This window comes from Carcharhinus amblyrhynchos, chromosome 27 (genome assembly GCF_965287045.1).
Source record: "Carcharhinus amblyrhynchos chromosome 27, sCarAmb.v2.hapA, whole genome shotgun sequence".
Taxonomy (NCBI): domain Eukaryota; kingdom Metazoa; phylum Chordata; class Chondrichthyes; order Carcharhiniformes; family Carcharhinidae; genus Carcharhinus; species Carcharhinus amblyrhynchos.
The window spans coordinates 26,589,973-26,611,526 of NC_137350.1; the positions used below are offsets into that span (position 1 = coordinate 26,589,973).

The 21,554-nt window shown below is 43.0% G+C and overlaps 1 protein-coding gene across 1 annotated transcript; it reads right to left on the reverse strand.

Annotated features, from left to right (window-relative positions):
• Positions 1–2,919: 2,919 nt before the first annotated feature.
• LOC145359085 (amine oxidase [copper-containing] 3-like) lies at positions 2,920–20,850 on the reverse strand. The gene is made up of 4 exons (XM_080213468.1): positions 19,234–20,850; positions 6,901–7,189; positions 5,222–5,351; positions 2,920–3,846 (listed from the first exon to the last, which is right to left on the reverse strand). The coding sequence occupies exons 1-4, from the start codon at positions 20,789–20,791 to the stop codon at positions 3,580–3,582; spliced, it is 2,244 nt and encodes a 747-aa protein (XP_080069594.1). The 5' UTR covers positions 20,792–20,850; the 3' UTR covers positions 2,920–3,579.
• Positions 20,851–21,554: the final 704 nt, after the last annotated feature.

The following is a 21,554-nucleotide window of genomic DNA, read 5'->3' on the forward strand; positions in this document are numbered from 1 at the left end:
ACAGCCCCACAACCCTCCGAGATATCTTCACAACACTAATTCTGGCCTGTTGCGCATCTCCAATTCTTAATCACTTCGCCATTTGTTGCCTAGGCCCCAAATTCTGGAAAAACCCTCCTTACACCTCTCCATTTTGTTTTCCTACTCTGAGACACTCTGTCAAATCTATGTCTTTGTCCAAGCTTTTGGTCATCTAATTTCACCTGATGTGACTTGATGCCATAATTTGTTTTGTAAACACTCCCGTGAAATACCTTGGGACATTTTTGCCGAAAACCTCCATCCTCGTTTGTGGCTGGGATCCTCTGGTACTGCTGAAAGCGAATGGAATTTTGGCCGGAATGCCACATTCTCTATTTTACCTGTAGCAGGGTGGGCACGGATCAGATTGGAGAATCTCTCCCTATATTTCATTATGGATGCTATATAAATGTATGTTAATGTTATTGTGGTGCTATTAATGGAAAATATTGTACAGAATTGCTGAATATCAAAGAAGGCAGCTGAAATTCAGGTCTCAAAGATTATTTATAAAATGATCTTGAAATTTCTAAATGCTGTGAAAAATATTTGATCCTGCGAATGGGAACTCACGGCTTCACTTGTTCCAAAACCGTAAAATCCTACCCGAGGTCAACGGACCTTCCCATTTACTAGGATACTACTGGGATTTGATGGTTTGAGTTATAAGGAGAGGCTGGATAGACTGGGATCTTTTTCCTCTGGAGCGTAGTAGGCTTAGGGGTGATCTTATAGAGGTCTATAAAATAATAAGGGGCATAAATCAGCTAGATAGTCAATATCTTTTCCCAAAGGTAAGGGAGTCTAAAACAAGAGGGCGTAGGTTTAAGGTGAGAGGGGAGAGATACAAAAGGGTCCAGAGGGACAATTTTTTCACACAGAGGGTAGTGAGTATCTAGAACAAGCTGCCAGAGGTAGTAGTAGAGGCGAGTACAATTTTGTCTTTTAAGAAGCATTTAGACAGTTACATGGGTAAGATGGGTATAGAGGGATAAGGGCCAAATGCGGGCAATTAGGACTAGTTTAGGGGTTAAAAAAGGGGGCAGCATGGACAAGTTGGACCGAAGGGCCTGTCTCCATGCTGTAAACCTCTATGACCTCTCTATGATGCTATTGTCTGCCCCTCACCCATTTGTTGTGGGCAGGGCAGAAAATTTCTGACCTATGTCTGATTGTATACCACCTGAATGGTAAATAGATTAGATTTTAATTGCAAGACTGCATCATTTATAACACACAGCAGTGCCCTCAGTAACAGGTAGGCCACAGCTCTCTAACATTACATTCCAAAGCATTTTGTAATTGCTAGCCAGAAATACTTGATCAATCAATGTCATTAACCTCTAATCCCCAGAAGGAAGCATCCTCTTGTGGTGGTCAGCCGGAATTCTCTGACCTTGTCTGCGGCTGGGATTCTCCAGTCCCGCTGCTGTGAATGGAGACTTGGCTGAGCGCCAAATTCTCCATTGTCACTGCCAATGGTAGCAGGGCGTGTGATATCGGAGAATCCCGGCCTTCGTTTCACAGCAAGCTAGACAGGAAATGGTTCATAAAAGCAGAAAAGTGAAAGCATTTTATGCATTAAATGAAAGAAAAAAAAAGGAGGCAGCTGGGCCTCAACTGGTTCTTGACAGTAATGGCAAGCAGGAAATCAGCAATCAAGTATGAAGAAGCCCTCTCCTTTGACCTGTGGTTTATTTTACATCAGTCTCTTAAGATTGGCAAAGAAAATCTTTGCGCAGATATATTACACAAGGTCCATGGAATGGATCCTGACTTAATGTTGATGCAACTGTGGAAATCAAAGCATTTTTATGTTGACTGTTTCTCATTATTTTCTCAACTGATCTGCTACATTGCCATTTTACAGAGATTATATTTTGTACTTAAAGTGGTTGTTTTCCTGCTATAGTTTCCATTTTACCACTTGACGTAGGACAAAAATCTGCAGATCTCATCTGCCAAGTGTAGATACGCTGACCAATGGAACCTTAAACCTACAGAAGGCTTTAACATTGAAGATTGTTACCCTGCTATGATGTTGCCAGTACTTGTAAAGGGAACACTTTTCACTTGGAATAATGGTAACCAGGAAGGGCCTCAACAGTGATTGAAACCTAACGCTAATAATGTCGCGTGACCTCCGATGACAAAGGTCATTACTTGATTAACACATCGATTTATTCCTTTATATTTTACTGAAGTGAAACTCTAATGTGTAGAAGAAATAGAATATTCAACATAGTATTGTCAGCATATGCCAAAATATTTGTGACACTGTGAAATATGTAGCCCACGGCATTATTTTACAAGTTGGAATAGTTGCAATATAAAAAAATATAAAAATGTGTGTTCAAAAATGAAGCTATAAAAATGCTTACAAAATAGAAAGTCAAACCAAAAGTGAGGTTCGATAATTATATCCCCTGTGTAAAGCTTTTTGTAACACACTCTACCATTCGATCCTTTCTAGGGCAGTATAAACATTATTCAATCGCCAAAATACTAGCAAAAATTGTTGAAATTTGTAGAAACACTGTGTAATAAAAAACAGAGTTTGATTTATTCAGTCACAGGAAACTGCTGACTTAATTACAAGCAGCTCTGGTTTTGGAATGTGGGTCTCCAAACATTTTGAAAGTCCCTAAAGCCCTTTAGCAAAAGTGACTTTTAACCTAGTCACCAAAAAAAAATCAATTAGTCATAAATGATATCGCTAGCCTCAATTTTGGACACAGCAAGAAGTCTCACAACACCAGGTTAAAGTCTAGCAGGTTTGTTTGGAATCACGAGCTTTCGGAGCACTGCTCCTTCCTCAGGTGAGTGACTCACCTGAGGAAGGAACAGCACTTGCAAGCCTGTGCTTCCAAATAAACCTGTTGGACTTTAAGCTGGCGTTGTGAGATTTCTTACAGTGCCCAACCCAGTCTCACTTTTGGAGGCATTTACCAAAGCCAGCACACATCTATTATACTGTCGTGATGTCTCTGATCAATTAAAGAAGTCACCTTATGTGCCAATGTTTCAATTAAACAATCTGTTACATTGAGGCAAGACAAAGTCACTTTGTTTCTGAGCTACTAAATGCAAACTTGTTTTCAGTCATAATGGGTTTAAGGATAAATTTTACTAAATATTTCTCCCTGATGCTGCATCAACTATGCATTGTCTAGCAGTCAAACTTGGAGGTCACTTAGTTCTGGCAGGATTTCCTGCCCATTAAAATCTAATGGATGAAGAATTTTGTGGGATCCCTGCACACAAGACTCTGTGCTGGGAGCAGGAATTTGTGAAATCTACCCTGCATTTTTCTTTAGTGTTGGATGTTGGACTATTAGGGCTAGTGACAGCCACATATCATAACAACATCTCGCAAAGTCAATCTAACCCCAATCTGATGAATGGGGTTGTGGAATTTTCAAGTAGATCACAGGAGACTAGATAAAATTGTGATTTCTCTACAAAGAAATCTAATACTGTAGGATTAAAATGAACGTGGTGGCCAGTCACAGTTAACTTGTCTTCTCACTCTAATTAAATCCTGATAATTACCGAGATCTAATCTTTTCCATAGGTGAAATCTGGGAGATTGGGTATACATGAGGCATATTCCTGTGCACATGCTATGGGGTTGCTTTTGCAAGTTGCTGCTTTCTGGGAGGGATTAATGTAGATAGCATCTTGAGCGTAAACGGAAGGATCATTTGTAAAGTAGTTGACTGGTTTTAAAACAAAGCCAACACCGTTTCCAGCTGTGGCAGTATTGGGAACATCCTCTGCATGGGGAATGTGGAGAAAGCCAACTGTAATCCAGGCTACCAGGTCCTGTTCAGAAACATGAAGGAAATAGGAGTATGGTTACCATTTTGACATATAGATAATAAAAACAAAGAAATTCCCGCCAATTTTCTCCCTTCCTTTAATAATGGGGGTGAAATTAGCTGACACCAGAAGTGCAAAACAGGCTTAGAGTCATGGCCTCAATGAAGGAGGCTATTCAGCTCATCGAGTCCATGTCATGTGAATCAGCAGTGGGCTCCTTCTCTATGAGAGGGAAGGTTAGCCCATGGGCAGTAAAGGCAACCAGGCCTAGCCCAATTTGAGCACCATACCTGCGCATGTTTCAGCAGAATAGGGGAGTGGCGTAGTGGTATTATCAGTGGACTAGTAATCCAGAGATACAGGGAAATGCTCTGGGGACCCAGATTCAAATCCCACCATAGCTGATTGTGAAATTTGAAATCAATAAAGAACTTGAATTAAAAGTTTAATGATGACCATGAAACCATTGTCAACAATTATAAAAACCCATCTAGTTCACTAATGTCCTTTAGAGAAGGAATCTGCTGACGTTACCTGGTCTGGCCTAGATTTGATTCCAAATCAAATGCCCTCTGTCAAATAAAATCCATCTGGTTCCCCAACGGGGGACACAATGGCACGGTGATTAACACTGCTGCCTCATAGCTCCAGGGACCAGGGTTCAATTCCCAGCTGTCTGTGAAGATTCTGCGTGTTCTCCCCAGTGTCTGCGTGGGTTTCCTCTGGGTAGTCTGGTTTCCTCCCACAGTCCAAAAGACTGGTTAGGTGGTTTGGTGCATTGGCCATGCTAAATTCTCCCTCAGTATACCCGTTACCCGAACGGATGCCGGAATGTGGCGACTGGGGGCTTTTCACAGTAACTTCATTGCAGTGTTAATGTAAGCTTACTTGTGACACTAATAAATAAACTTTAACAACGTCCTTTAGGGAAGGAAATCTGCCGCCCTTACCAGGCCTGGCTTACATGTGACTCCAGACCCACAGCAATGTGGTTGACGCTTAACTGCCCACTCAAGAGTGATTAGGGATGGGCAATAAATGCAGGCCCAGCCATTGACACCCATTTCCCATGAATGAGTAGAGAAAAAGCAATATGGAGGCCTAATAAAATTTGCTTTCTTTCTCCTGGGGGAGGGCTACCGCCAGTAACTGAAACCCAACTACTGCCCTGAACGGGGGTTGGCTAATTCAGCCTAGATCTTCTGGCTTACCGTGGCCTCTCACTGTGCACCTATCGAATATCATTGAATATATAAGAATGACCTGGGATTGTTGATACAGTTTCCGTGGCACCTGTGGTAGCAACCCATGGTTTGCAGATCCAACAAAGATGCATCTCCGTAGTCAAAATAATTGTTTACATGCAGATATAACGAACCTCATTTCTAATGCTTTCATCATTGATAAAGTCTTCAAAATAAACAGCAGGCTCCCATGGATTATTCTGATTGTAGATACTGCTGCTTCTTCGCTCCTTTTCTTTGTATTTTGTTATCGCCAACTGATATCTAAATTGGATGTTACGACATTATTAGCTCACCTTGTCCATTAGCATGCAAAGATTCAAATTCAACAACTTGCATTTATATGGGGCCTCTAAGTAATCAAATATCCCACGGCACTTTGCAGCAGCTTTACAAAACTTGATATCAGAGCAGATGACCAAAACTTGGTCAAAGAATTATATTTTGAGGAGCACCTTCAAGGGAGGAAAGAGACGTCGAAGGTGGGGAGAGGGGGTTTAGGGAGTTCCAGATCTTAGGAAGAAGTTGAATGTTGAATACAGAAAAGAAGACTGTAGGGGGAAAAAGGGTAAAGTTAGTGAAAAAGCCACACGGGCTGCTAGCAATGTGGAAAGACGGACAAACAGAGAGGAAAGCAGAAAGAAAAGCAAAAGCACAAAGGAGCGAGGAGAAAGGGCAATGCATCGTAACACAGCAACAGGAATAGGCCATTCAGCCCATTGTGCCGGTTCAGCCATTTAATGAGATCATGGCTGATCTGTGGCCTAACTCCAAATACCTGCCTTTGGCCCATATACTTAATTACTTTGGCCCATACACTTAATTTGCTTAATAAAAATGTATCTACCTCAGATTTAAAGATAACAACTGATCTAGCATCTACTGCCATTTGCAGAACACAGTTCCAAACATCTACCACCTTTGTGTCTAAAAGCGCTTCCAAACATCTCTCCTGAATGGTCTGGCCCTAATTTTTAGACTCATTCTGGTGGTAGAGACAGATACAGAAGGGGTGTTTAAGGGGCTCTTAGATAAGCACATGAATGAGCAAAGAATAGGAGGATATGGCCCAAGGGCAGGCAGAAGGAATTATTTTAACTTGGCGTCATGTTTGGCACAACATCAAGAGCTGAAGGGCCTGGTCATGTGCTGCACTGTGCTATGTTCCGTGTTCTACGTATAAATTTATTAATTCACCCATATTTCAACACTTCCCCTGTACAAAATCCTATTTATTGTAAATGTCACGAAATATTAAATAAACAGGCCACAACATAATTTACTATTGCAAGAAATCTGAGATCCAATGCATTATTTTTGTAACTTTGAGGGGGGACAAGAGTGCCAGTCAGGTCCTGTTCATTAACCGTTATGTCTTATGTTTCTCAGAAGTCAGAAACAATCCACACTTTAGACACTATTTCACCAGATCTTGCTACATGCTACAGAATGACACTTTGTTATTTTGGCACACTGACTGCAGTGCAGTAGCCTTGGTGTGGAGATACCAGCATTGGGCTGGGGTGGGCACAGTAAGAAGCCTTACAACACTAGGTTAAGCTCCAACAGCTTTATCTGGAATCACGAGCTTTTGGAACACGGGATGAAGTAACAGCGCTCTGAAAACTCGTGATTCCAAATAAACCTGTTAGAATTTAACCTGGCGTTGTGAGAGTTCTTACTGTAATTCAGTAGTAAGAGACGTGGAATTCTAAATACACTCTACATGGATACTGCGTGCAACATTACAGTTCCTAACTCTTCTCAAATAATATTACAATATAACTGCAACCAACAGCTAAATGCACCATACCTTTGCCAGGAGATAGCTTTTTCTTCTGGAATGTCTTCTGGCAAACTGTCAGGGTTGAAGCTTACCACTTGAATCCTGTAACCTTGATAATGTTTCCAGTTATTTCTACGATCCAGGTTTACAAAATTCAGATACTTAGGCATTTTCTGTCCGGCTTTGAAAGCTGCTTCATTTTCTTTGTCTAATATTTTCTCTTTCACAGTGGGCACTTTTACCTTCTGACCACTTTTCCACGGGACTGATTTGAGTACATATTCCACGTCCTTTATTTCAATGGCATTACTTGTTCCTGAAGGGGAAGAAAAAAAGAGTTGGTGTGAACTCAAAACGTAGAATGACAACACTGCGCCAAACAAGAGCTGGTTTGGGAATATGCGTTCATATCTTCATAGGGGAGGTGATGGCCTAGTGGAATAATCACTCGACTATTAATCCAGAAATCTCAGCTAATGCTCTGGGGACTCAGGTTCAAATCTCATCATGGAAGATGGTGGGATTTGAATTCAATAAAAAATATCTGGAATTAAGAATCTACTGATGACCACAAAACCATTGTTGATTGTCGGAAAAAGCCATCTGATTCACTAACGCCCCTCAGGGAAGGAAATCTGCTGTCCTTATCCGGTCTGGCCTACAGAGCCACAGCAATGTGGTTGATTCTCAACTGCCCTCCAAAGGCAACTGGGGATGGGCAATAAATGCTGGTCTCACAAATGAATGAATAAAAAATAATTTTATTCAGAACATAAAAATCAGTAGTGACACAGGAACATGGAACAACTTATTCTGTTTCAATTCCTAGGGTGGAATTCTCCCACTGACAGAATCAATGGTGGTGGGGTATTGGGAGAGGGGGTGTTGTGAGGGGGGCAGTGAGGGGATTCAGCAGGAAGCCCAAAAAAATGGTTTCAAACCAGCGTGAAGTTACAGTGGTATCTTCTGACACTGCCCATCAGGGGAGATCAGGAATCCCACTAGACACCGACGTGAAACTGATTCCATCCCGCTAGTGGAATGCAGACGAAGGCAGAACCAGAATCTTCCCCATATCCAATTCTCCGCGACGTTGGAAGAAAACATATGCGGTGTGCAGAAGTTGGGACTTACCTGAAGAATACCTGAGGCTGCTTTTGCAGTTCAGAATGGAGGCCACCAGCTACCCTAGACCCTGGACCCAGCGGGTGGGGGTGGGGGCGCAACCAACAGGCGGCCCTGGCAGTTTCATTGTCTTTGAGGAGGTTTGCCTTCTTGCCACAGAGCATTCCTGGAGGTTCATCTTCTTTCTTCAACAGTGGGTCAGTGATGTCAAATGCCTTTTCAACATGGCACCCGGATGTAACGGCGAGATGTGGACCATTGAGCCCTCCCTGACACAGAAGATGGCGCAAAACTGCCAGATGCATAATTAATTACACTGCAGGATGTGCTTTTCAGTCAGCCTCCGCAGAAGGAAGTTCTCCCAGCCGCCAGCCTCACCACGGGACTGAGTCCTGGATTGAAGAATTCTGCCCCAAAATCACAAAAAGAAAACTACGCATATTCCCAAACCAATACTTGTTTGGCATAGATTTGATTTGATTTGATTTATTATTTGTCACATGTATTGGTGTATATGAGAAGTATTGTTACTTGCGCGCTATACAGACAAAACATACTGTTCATAGAGAAGGAAAGCAGAGAGTGCGGAATGTAATGTTACAGTCATAGCCAGGGTGTAAAGAAAGATCAACCAGCTGGGAGCTGTGGAAGATGAAAGCCTATCACAATATTATCATTTTATATTTTGGGTAATCATCATCAAGCAAACAATGTATAATAATCTTAAGAGTTGTTTGTTCTAGTTGCTGTCTTCTTCTGAAGACATATTCTGTAATAAAACCCTGAAGCACCAAAGTCTTCCAAGTTTCGGCCATAAAAGCAGCAACATCCACCTAATTAATGATGGCAAATTTCATATTATCTGCTATGCAGGGCGGCACAGTGGCACAGTGGTTAACACAGTGCCAGGGATTTGGGTTTGATTCCCTGCTTGGGTGACTGTCTGTGTGGACTTTACACATTCTCCCTGTGTTTTCATGGGCTTCTTTCGGGTGCTCCAGTTTGTCCCACAGTCCAAAGATGGGCGGGTTAGGTGAATCGGCCGTGCGAAATTCTCCCAGAGTGTACCCGAACAGGCGCTGGGGTGTGGCGACTAGGGGATTTTCGTAGCAACTTCATTGCGGTGTAAATGGAAGCCTACTTGTGACACTAATTTAATAAACTTTACTTTAAACATCTTATTATGCAGTTTCCAGTCTTCTTATTGGGGCTTCTACTTTTCTGTCCACGTTGCAGGGCTAAGGGGAGAGAGGGGGAGTGGAACTAAGTGGGAAATCTTTTCAAAGAGCTGGCACAGCCACAATGGCTAGGTCCTGTCACCGAAAAATGTGTGTTCATAAACTTGGCTCACCCCTACTCAACTCTTAGACAGGTTGACACTAGTACATGAAGTTGGGTTTTCCTGCACCTGCAATGTTGAATACATTTTTTTTGTCAAACTTGAATGGTGTTGGGGCTATGTATTAATTGGTATTTTTTTAAAGAAGCAGAACAACATTTAAGTGGAAATGGCTTTTTGCACAACAAAAGCCGCTGAGTGGAGATCAAGTGTTCGGCAGCTGAAGCTTTGAAAAGCAGCTTGAAATGTGATAAGGTCAAACATTTTTAGTATTTGTCAAATGACAAGTAGAAACACTTCCCAGTGTTGTCAAGTTTAACTTGTTAGAAGCAACCTTTAGCACCCATGAGAAAATCTTAGGTCATTTTCATGGCAATCTTGAGAATTATCTACCAAACAAAATTAAAACTACAAAACGTCATTAATGTAGCCCAATCCAACAGGCAAACCAGCCTCTCATCCACTGACTCTGTCTACATTCCCATTGCCTCGGCAAAGCAGTCAGCATAATTAAGGACCCCACGCACCCTGAACATTCTCTCTTCCACCTTCTTCTGTTGGGAAAAAGTTACAAAAGTCTGAGGTCACGTACCAACGCCTGAAGAACAGCTTCTTCCTTGTTGCCATCAGACTTTTGAATGGATCTACCTCATGTTAAGTTGATCTTTCTCTACACCCTAGCTATGACTGTAACACTACATTCTGTACTCTCTCCTTTTCTTCTCTACGAACAGTATGCTTTGTCTGTATAGTGCACAGGAAATAATACTTTTCATCGTATACTAATACATGTGACAATAAATCAGATCAAAGAAATTGCCTCGTCCGAGTTCTTAACATCAGCAGATTCTCAGCTTTTTCAGTTTCCAACTGTATCCATACCTGATGCATGTTGTGAGCTGTTCACAGAAGCAAACAGCTCTGTCATCAGGATATCAGAAATTCCATACAACGGGAAACTTTTGAAGCATTTCTCACTGCTGTCATATTTGCATCCACTTTAACATGATGTTTGCAGTCTTCAAACACGTCACCATGCATTTGTATGTTTGACACTCATTAAAAACTGCCCAACACAGTGTATCATTGATTCTACAGCTAACCATTAAAATATTTACCAGATTGCACATATATAAGCTACTCACATCTATTTATGTTTCCATGTTTAATATAGGCATGATAACTTTAAATATGGGCCCTATCGACACCACCTCCCCAGCCCCCCAAGGGTCCCAGTTATGCCTGTCTTTCTGTGGAGTATATGGAACATTCCTTGTTCCTGTCTTATGCAGGCCCTATCCCACTATGGTTTTTCCAGTACCTCAATGGTTGTACCGCTTTGTGCTCTCATTTAGAACTGGGAAAATTAATCAATTTTGCTTCCAGTTTTCATCGCTTTCTCCAACACTTCCCTTTCCTTCCTTTACTTCTCCATTTATGGGAATCGGCTGTCTGCTGATATTCATTATAAGCCCACTGAATCTCACAGTTACCTCAACTGCACCTCCTCATACCCTGCTTCCTATAAGGACTCTAGTTCCTTTCTCCCAGTTTTTCCATTTCCGTTGTATCTGTTCTGATCCTGCTACCTCCCACAACTGTGTTTCCGACATGTCTACCTTTTTCTTCAGCCCAGGACTCTCACCCCTTGTGTTTATCAGAGCCCTCAACCACATCCAACTCAGTTTCTGCTCACGGGGCAGCACGGTGACACCATATTTGGCACTGCTGCCCCACAGCGTCAGGGGCCCGGGTTCAATTCCAGCCTCGGGTGACTATTCATGTGGAGTTTACACGTTCTCCCTGTGTCTGTGTGGGTTTCTTCCGGGTGCTCTGGTTTCCTCCCCCGGTCCAAAGATGTGCAGTTTAGGTGGATTGGCCATGCTAAATTGCCCCTTAGTGTCCAAAGATGTGTAAGCTAGTTTGGTTAGCCATGGTAAATACATAAGCTTACAGGAATAGGGTGGAAGGGAGGCACCTGGGTGGGATGTTCTTTCAGAGTCAGTACAGATTTGATGGGCTGAATGGCCTCTTTTTGCACTGTAGGAATTCTATGATTCTTCAGTCTTCACCCCTTCCTCCCAGAATCACAATAGGATCCCTTTCCCTTAATTTGCACCCACAAGCTTCCAAAGTGAGAGGGTTGTCCTCCACAATTTTTAATCAAGCTCTCAAATGGCAAAAGCCATTTCCCCATAAATATTGAGGTGGAACGCTGATGTTGGACTGGGGTGGGCATAGTAACAAGTCTCACATTGATGAAGGAGCAGCACTCCAATAGCTTGTAATTCCAAATAAACCTATTGGACTTTAAGGTTGCACTTTAACTTGGTGTTGTGAGACTTCTGACTGTGTCCATAAATATTGTTACGCTTCTTTAAAAAAATACAAATTAATACATAGTCCTCACTTGTGTAAATGTATCTGAAAGTTTGCTTATCTGTTTTGTAGCTCTTTTCCTTTCTTTGTCTTACAGTTAGCAGTACAATTCTTCCTACTTACATTTGTCTAAATACTAGAAATTGATCTCTTGTCAAGGTGATTGTCAAGCGGTGCTCATTCATCTGTTGTCGTAGCGTCTGTATGGTCTCCCCAATGTACCATGCCTCGGGACATCCTTTCTTGCAGCATATCAGGTAGACAACGTTGGCCGAGTTGCAAGAATATGTGCCATGTACCAGGTGGATGGTGTTCTCACGTGAGATGATGGCATCCGTGTCGACAATCCGGCATGTCTTGCAAAGGTTGCTGTGGCAGGGTTGTGTGGTGTTGTGGTCACTGTTTTCCTGAAGGCTGGGTAGTTTGCTGCAGACAATGGTCTGTTTGAGGTAGTATGGTTGTTTGAAGGCAAAAAGTGGGGGTGTGGGGACGGCCTTGGCGAGATGTTCGTCTTCATCAATGACATGTTGAAGACTCTGAAGAAGATGTCGTAGCTTCTCCACTCCGGGGAAGTACTGGACGACGAAAGGTACTCTGTCCACCGTGTCCCCAGTTTGTCTTCTGAGGAGATCGGTGCGGTTTTTCGCTGTGGCACGTTGGAACTGTCGATTGATGAGTTGAGCGCCATATCCTGTTCTTATGAGGGCATCTTCCAGCGTCTGGAGGTGTTTGTTGAGATCCTCCTCATCTGAGCAGATCCTGTATATACGGAGGGCTTGTCCATAGGGGATGGCTTCTTTAACATGTTTAGGGTGGAAGCTGGAGAAGTGGAGTATTGTGATCTGTTATCTGTGGGCTTACGGTACAGTGAGGTGCTGAGGTGACCGTCCTTGATGGAGATGCATGTGTCCAAGAAAGCAATCGATGATGACATCAACCCACGCAGGCACAGGGAGAAAGCTCAAACTCCACACAGACAGTGACCATGGAACCATGTAAATACTACACAGTTGCACAATAGACACACACAGGTTTAATTAGTTACTGGGTTCCCCAAAGTGTAGAGCCCAATCAATGACACCCACATAGCAGTGTGAAGACTTGCAGTCAATTCCCCAAAATATCTGAACCAAAAGGTGGATTTCACTCAATGAATATGCATATTAAATGCAGATATGCAAATTGTTAATGCCAGATTTGTTGAAAGTTGCCACAACACTTCTGCAATCATGCATCCTAGCCAACTTGACTCTTTCAAGGAGAAATCTAAAATGGCTTGTGAATGATATAGTGTTTCCCATTTAGTATCACTGAGAACGGGCCCGCTACAAGTTGCAAATAATGGTACATTGAGGCATATGCATTTCTAAGAATTATAACTGATTGAGCTATGGAAGTTTTGAGTGAACTTTCATTGCTTTCATAGATCTGGAGGAGTTCCAAAATACAATTGTAAGCATGTGTCCTGCACAGTCGTAATTTGACGCATGTTGCATATGTTTACAGTTTGAAAAGGTTTACACAGGGACAGATGGGTTCAACTACTTATGAGGCACAAGATAATTGAGGGAATGTTATGAAGACTGAAAGACCATTTATTCAGTGATGGCTATAAGGAGCATCAGAATGCATCTTATCATTGAAGCATTCTCATCAGTTTAGCAGTCTCCATTTACTCCATTTTCTGAGCCTTCACAAAAATTCTATTTCCACAAATGCAGTGTCCACCCCAGAATCTTACACCACATCAAAACTCTTTGGAAAAGGTTGTAGAAGGGCAACTTGCATTTGTTCAGCATCTCTACTTGCTTTCAACTTGCTTCTCACTTGCTGAGCCAAGGATATCGGCAGTGTTGACCAAAAACTTGGGCAAAGAGCTGCACTTAATAGAAGAGATTAAAGGAGGAGAGAGAGGTGGAGAAGCAGATTGCTTAATAAAGAAATTCCATAACATTGGGTCCAGGTTTCTGAAGAAATAGCTTCAAAAAGAACAGCAGAAGAAATGATGGTGTACATGATGTCAGAGAGATGAAGAGTTGGGTAGTTGAGGGTAGGGGGATCCAGCAATGGAACAGATTAGAGGGTTAGGACAGTGTAAAATGTGGAATGGCAAAGTGGCATAGTGGTTAGCACTGCTGCCTCACAGCGCCAGGGACCTGGGTCCAGAGTCATGACAGAGACAGGAAATGTTAGGAACCTGGACAGCGGCAGTCTTTGTGATGAAGAGGATGAAATCAAAAGCTAAACTTTGGATTGAAAGTACATCAAGATAGGAATGCATGGTTGGGAAGGGGAAAGAGAAAATGGCAATGATACAGATTTGTGCTGGCAGCTGAAGATGATGGTTTTGGTCCTCTCGGTGTTTGATGGGAGGAATTTGTGGTTCATTCGAGACTGGACGTTGCACAAACAGCAGATGAGTTAGAAGACAAGGTGGAATTAAAGTAGAAAGTCATCAAGGTACATGTGTCCCCAAGTCAGTGAAACCACACCTGCAGGCAATGTAGATCAGGGAGAAAAGAAGATGAGTGTCACTGGTAACTTCCTCGACACAGCACAGAAGGCACTTCTTGAAGTTTTCTGCCTTGGTACAAAGAGGCCTTTCCCTCTTTTGTTGCATTTCACTGAGGGGCCTCTGAAAGTCAGTTTCATTAATGTATTTCTCTGCCTTTCCAGTGTCTTGCCCCTTACATTGTGTCACATATGCCAGATCCAAGAATTCTCACAAATATGTCACACATTCTCACACTAGCCAAATATTGCAACTGACAGTAAATTCAGTCTTTCATGAAGCGTATGACTTATCTGCTGTGTGAAAGAATATGGCCATAATGCAAGAATATTTGGAGTTAAAATAATTATTTCCCTGTAAACACACAGAAAGTATTCTTCCTTTTTTTGAACATCAGAAAATCCTCTCAAAGACAAGTTGAAGTTTAGCCTCCTTCACAGAAAGGTAAATTTCCTGATAAGAAGATACACAGCCAAAAAATAATGTGTATATATATCTCTATTTAAAAGCAGCACATAAAGCATACAACACAAGAACTCATAACTAAAACCACAATGAGACTGGAAACCTTTAGATTCAAAGTCATATTATCTCACATGGAACTATCCGCTCACTGATTAAGGGAAAAGTTTGGCCATAACCCGTTGCCCAGGTCTCTTCTTCCTGGGCCTGGTCAGGACACAAATTCGATTGTATTCTTCGAGGATGTAACTAATAGAGTTGGTGACGGAGAGCCAATGGACGTGGTTTATTTGGACTTTCACAAGGCTTTTTAAAAAATCCGACCTGAGACAGTAGCTTGTAAAATTAAAGCACATGGGACTGGAGGTTGTGTATTGAGATGGACAGCAAACTGGTTGACAGACAAGAAACAAAAAGTAGGAATAAATGGGTCTCTTTCCAATTGGTAGTCAGTGACTAGTGGGGTATTAAAGGAATCAGCGCTGGGGCACCAGCTATTCACTATATACATTAAAGATTTTGATGAGGGAAGTAAATTTAATATATACAATTTTGCAGATAACACGAAGCTGGGTGGGAGGGCAAACTGTAAGGAGGATGCAGAGATCCTTCAGTCTGATTTGGATAAGTTGAGTGAGTGGGCAAATGAATGGCAGATGCAGTATAATTTGCGAGATTATTCACTTTGGTAGTAAAAACGGGAAGGCAGATTACTAACTGAATGGCTATCAATTAGGAGAGGGGAATGTGCAGCAAGACTTGGGTTTACTCATACACCAGTCACTGAAGATAAGCTGCAGCAGGCAGTGATAAAGGCAATGTTGGCCTTCGTAGCGAGAGGCTTCGAGTACAGGAACTGGGGTATCTTGATGCAATTGTACAGAGCTTTGCTGAGGCCACACCTGGAATATTACCTGCACTTTTGATTGCCTTATCTGAGGAAGGATGTTCTTGCTCTGGAGGGAGTGAAGAGAAGATTTACCAGACTGATTCCTGAGATGGCAGGACTGACATATGAAGAGACGTTAAGTCAATTAGAATTGTATTAGCTGGAGTTCAGAGAATGGGGGGGCGGAATTTCATAGAAACCTGTAAAATTCTAACAAGACTAGACAGGATAGATGCAAGAAAGCTGTTTCCAATGCTTGGTGTGTCCAGAACCAAGGTTCACAGTCTGAGATACAGGGTAGAATTTTTAGGATAGAGACGAGGAGAAATTTTTTCACCCAGAGGATGGTCAGCCTGTGGTATTTGCAACAACAGAAAGTAGTTCAGGCCAAGACACTGAATGTTTCAAGAAGCAGTTAGATATAGCACTTGAGGCAAAGGGAATCACAGGATAGGGAGTGCAGAGGAGGTTTACTAGGCTGATACCGGAGTTGAGGGGATTGAGCTATGAGGAGAGGCTGAATAAACTAGGCTTGTACTCGTTAGAGTTTAGAAGAATGAGGGGAGATCTCATTGAGATGTATAAGATGATGAATGGGATGGATAGGATAGAGGTGGAGAGACTCTTCCCGCTCAAAAAAGACAGTAGGACTAGGGGGCACAGCCTCAAGATAAAGGGGAGGCGGTTTAGAACGGAGTTGAGGAGGAACTTCTTCACTCAAAGGGTGGTGAATCTCTGGAATTCTCTGCCCGTTGAAGTGGTGGAGGCTGCCTCGCTAAATATTTTTAAGAAGCGGGTTGATGGGTTCTTGATAAGAGAGGGGATTAAGGGTTATGGGGAGAGGGCGGGAAAGTGGAACTGAGCCACAACAGATCAGCCATGATCTTATTGAATGGCGGGGCAGGCTCGAAGGGCTAGATGGCCTACTCCTGCTCCTATTTCTTATGTTCTTATATGGGGGGTGGGGGGTGGGGAGCGAAGGAGGCGTCAAGCTATCGAGTTGGATGATCAGCCATGATCATATTGCATGGTGGGGCAGGCTCAAAGGGCTAAATGGCTTCCTCCTGCTTCTTTTTTCTTTCAACATTTCTATAAGAAGTGGGCTTTTCGCCAAATGTGGGACATTAATAGGGGTGATTTCATTAATACTAATGTAACACCACTGAATGTAAGAAATTAACTATACAGTTTTAAAATTTGATCTAAGTATCTAAGGAGAAATCAGGAAGATTAGATTAGTTTCACAAGCTGAGTGAATCTCACTCACTTAGAGCTGATGGTAACCTTACTTTAATATTTGATGGATATCATTTTTAGAAAATCATCTCTGCAACAATTAAAACTTAAACCTGGATTCTCTGTGAGAAATAAGACTTGGCTATTTTCACGTCCTAGATCTACCTAATATTACAATTTACGTGTTGCACCGAGAGATTGAATTGCATGTTGGTCCTTTAATAAATGTTGGCAGGCTTAAAAATTCTTGTTGTCTTACATAGTTTTCTGGATCAATTACTCAAAACACTTGACATTGTACTTTCTTTCAATGGGGGAAGTACGTAACTGATGTGTTTTCACTTGGACCCTCACAAGACTTGAAAAAATTGGCACAGTGGTTAACACTGCTGCTTCACAGAGCCAGGGACCTGGTTCAAATCCCAGCTGGGGTCAAAGTCTGTGTGGAGTTTGCACATTCTCCAGTGTCTGTATGGGTTTCCTCTGGGTGCTCCGGTTTCCTCCCACAGTTCAAAGATGTGCGGGCTAGGTTGATTGGCCATGCTAAATTGCCTTTAGTGTCCCGGGATGCATGGATTAGTGGGTAAATATGTGGGGATAAGGCCTGGGTGGGATTGTGGTTTGTGCAGACTCGATGGGCCGAATGGCCTCTTTCTGCACTTTAGGATTCAATGGTTTCTATGATCTGAGGTTGAAAGCAGTAACTGCTCAAAACGGGCTCGGATTCTAATACACCACAGCTGCGGCCAGCCTTCCGTAAGCTACCGTCATTATTTCTTATTTAAATGTGGCAGGAATACGTTCATCCTGCTTCCCCCACTTACAGTAAAGTATTTGTGTGTTCCAAGAATGTTGCACTGCAGAAATTCACAAGAGTATTTAAATGAACAGAATCCTCCTTCTAAAAAGAGAAAAAGCTGGAAATGTTCAACACACTTGGCATCACCCGTGGAGAGAAAAATCGAATTACTGTTTGAGGTCAAGACCTTTTGTCAGAAGTGGAAAAAACTAGAAATGTCAGTATGGAGTCAGGGAGATGGGGGAGGGGGAAAAGGAAAAACAGGGAGGTCTGTGAAAGGGTGAAAGGCAGGAAAGATGAAATAAGAAAAGGAATGATGGTGTAAGGCATAAGGAGATCTGGCAGTGGCTCAAGGAAACAATCAAAAGCTGAATCTGATTGAAGTGTAATTGTGAAAAACAGAATCCAGTTTTCTTCCAAGAAGGACAGCAAAAAAAATGGAGGCCGAGGTTATGGTTACAAATTGTTGAATGCAGTCCGGAAGGGTGTAAAGTAATTGAAAGATGACATGCTGCTCCTTTAGGCTTAAGTTGGAACCATGTAGAAATGCAGAGGACAGAATCATAGAACCCTACAGTGCAGAAAGAGGCCCTTCGGCCCATCGAGTCTGTAGCGACCACAATCCCATCCAGACCCATCCCGTAATTCTGCTACCACGACTGCTAACCCTGCCACCTAGTAGAATATTCTCTGTAAACATATGTAATATGTATACCACAGTATGTAATATATAAATATGTAAACATATTTCTTCTCAAGTATTACCCTGCTAATCCCCCTGACACAGTAAGGGCCAATCAACCTAACTCACACATCTTTGGACTGTGGGAAGAAACCAGAGCATCCGGAGGAAACCCATGCAGACACGGGGAGAATGTGCAAACTCCACACAGTGACCAAGGCCAAGAATTGAACCTGGGTCCCTGGTGCTGTGAGGCAACAGTGCTAACCAGTGTGCCACTGTGCCACCCTGATGTAATTTAAAGCAGATGGGATTAAATTGATGGTTGCCAGGTGACCAGGTAGTCATTGAATGTTCTTTAATGAATGAGAAAGAGTGAGGTGAAATCTGGTGTTTCTTTTTCAGGGACTAAGACATTTCAGCCACTGGCAATCAGAGAGATTCTTGAAAAATAATAGAATTCCTGGCCACGGACTTTCCACAGTTTAGAAACCTATTTAAGGCTCTTTTCCGCATGTGGAGATGCCGGCGTTGGACTCGGGTAAACACAATAAGAAGTCTCACAACACCAGGTTAAAGTCCTACAGGTTTATTTGGTAGCAAACGCCACTAGCTTTCGGGATTCTGCCCCTTCATCAAGTGAGTGGGGAGTTTTGATCAGACCTCACTCACCTGATGAAGGGGCAGAGCCCCGAAAGCTAGTGGCGTTTGCTACCAAATAAACCTGTAGGACTTTAACCTGGTGTTATGAGACTTCTTATTGCCTTTTCCGGATACCATGTGCATTCACTAGCAACGGTTCAAGTTGCACGGACTCTTAAACATTCACCAAGGAAGGAAGTTCGAGACTCGCAACTAAATCATCTCCACGGATAAAACTTCCCGATAGAGAGAGAAATTTAACGCGAACAGCCATGCACATCTGAAATTCTCCTACCCGCTATATCCAAGTCAGCTTTCAAGTGTAGGAAATGGGTGTGAATATTCCCCAAAATGTCCTTTTGAAGTTTTCCACCGTAGGTAAGTCCTTTGTCAAAAAGAAATGAAGTGAGCGCGTACCCTGAGGGATGGACCTTGGACTCAATCACCCCGTTGTTGTGGAAAACGTATTCAAAGATATAATCATAGTTGCCCATGGTGGATATTGATCTGATGATCAGCACATTGTCAGACAGTCCTCCATAGGAAGGGTCTGTGAACCAACTGGAATAGTGACGCCTGAGGGGCAGCTCTCGGTTTTGTTCAAATATACAAATGGAATTTGGGATTTCCTGGGGTTCCTCGCTCTCTATTAAATGCAAGGTGTCCCGGTATGTTGCGGTGTAGGGACAGTCCACACCTCTCACAAGCTCGTTGGAGGATTTTCCAACCGCATAATGACCATCTAAAAATTTGGTCCTCATTAAGGATGGGGAATCGCCTCCATAAACAGAGTTTAACTCCTCCATACTTAATTCATAGACGATCCTTTGCCCCTGGAATCTGATGTCAAACAACTGCAAACCATTCACAGTGCTGTGCCGAAATGCAAAATCCCACTCCAGGTAGCTGATATGGTTGTTTACAACACGATACCGTTGACCTTGTGGCTCATATTGCAAAGGGGCGGCTATTTGAGATTCAGTGTGGGGTTCCAGTGATGCATAGTTGGGATCAGAGTCCTCCCGATGTCGTTTGATCTTCTGCAAGGTCCCCCGATCATAGCGATCCACCAATTCTTCAACACTGTCAAAGTACTGGTTATTGTAAAAGACTTTTTTCACACTCCACTCAGAGACATTCATGCTGCTGTGGTCTACTAGCACCTCAAACCCCAGGGGGTGCATGAACGGACCGCTTACCTTCCTCAGAAAGGGAAACCAGGTCTCCCTGTCCCCTGGCTTGAACCCCCGGGGGGCAGAGTCCAGGTGAATCATATGTTCCCTATCCAATCCAAAACTTTCCCGAAAGAGTCGAGAGAGTTTCTCCAGCCCCATTCTGGAAACGATATTTGTGTATTCAGATGAGGTGACTGGTCTAGAATTAAAGCTGAGCTTCTGGTATAGCTGGGAGGTGATGTCCTTGTGGTAGCTGGGAACCGGGAGGGCTCCCACGATGTATTCCGTGATGTTGGGATCAGCCTGAGCCCCAAATATCACTATAGCTTTGGCTTCCCTCTTTGGCTGACTTCCACGTCCTTCCAGGAACTTCAAGACGTCCCCTTTCGGGGGGATTTGTAACTCGATGGTGTAAATGAAGTTATCAGACGGGAGAGCCTCGCTGGAATTCACCAGCTTCACCCCCAGATGCTGCTTGAGATATTTCATAATGCTGCCCAGCTCTTCCTGCCTCAGGTCTGCAAACACCTCGGCCCCCTGCGCCATTTCCAGCTCACTGTAGTCATCGGACTGGACACAGTGTGGGGACTTATATAAGCCCACCAGCAAGATCCAATTCAGGGCAATGATCGCGGCGAGAGCCACCGCCAGCACAGCGAACAAAACCTTCAGATTCATGATGTCGGGAGCACGCTGCGGGCTCTCTTTCTCTGCCTTCCCTCAACTTTGTATCAGGGACAAGTCGAAATATTTTATTGGGGGAGGAAAGGATTGGCGCTGATTGGTTCTAAATACATTGACGCCGATGTTTCCAGTTATTCCGAGAACTCTGAGATTTTTAACTGTTAAGTGGTCTCTTTAATATGGGTTTTCTAGACAGGGGATAACTCTTTGCTACCCTTTCCTGCCTTGAAAATCAATTACGTTATGCATCATTGAACAAAGTCTTTTCTGGGGTGAAAGAGCATATGCTGGATCAACATTTTTTTGTCATCCATTTCTGGCGCATGGGCGTCCCTTGCTGGTCATGTTGCCCATCCCTTCTTGCCCTTGTTCAGAGGACAGTTGAGAGTCAACCACATTGTTGTGGACCTTGGTCTCAGTCATCCCATTGTCGTGGAATATGTAATCAAAGATACAATCATAGCTGATTTATTACTGTCACATGTATTAGCATACAGTGATAAGTATTGTTTCTTGCGCACTATACAGAAAAAGCATACCGTTTGTAGAGAAGGAAAAGTGAGAGTACAGAATGTAGTTTTACAGTCATAGCTAGGGTGTAGAGAAAGATCAACTTAGTGCAAGGTAGGTCCATTCAAAGTCTGATGGCAGCCAGGAAGAAGCTGTTCTTGAGTCGGTCGTATTCTCAGACTTTGTAGACGAGAGAATGTCCAGGGTGTATGGGGTCCTTAATTATGTTGGCTGCTTTACCCAGGCA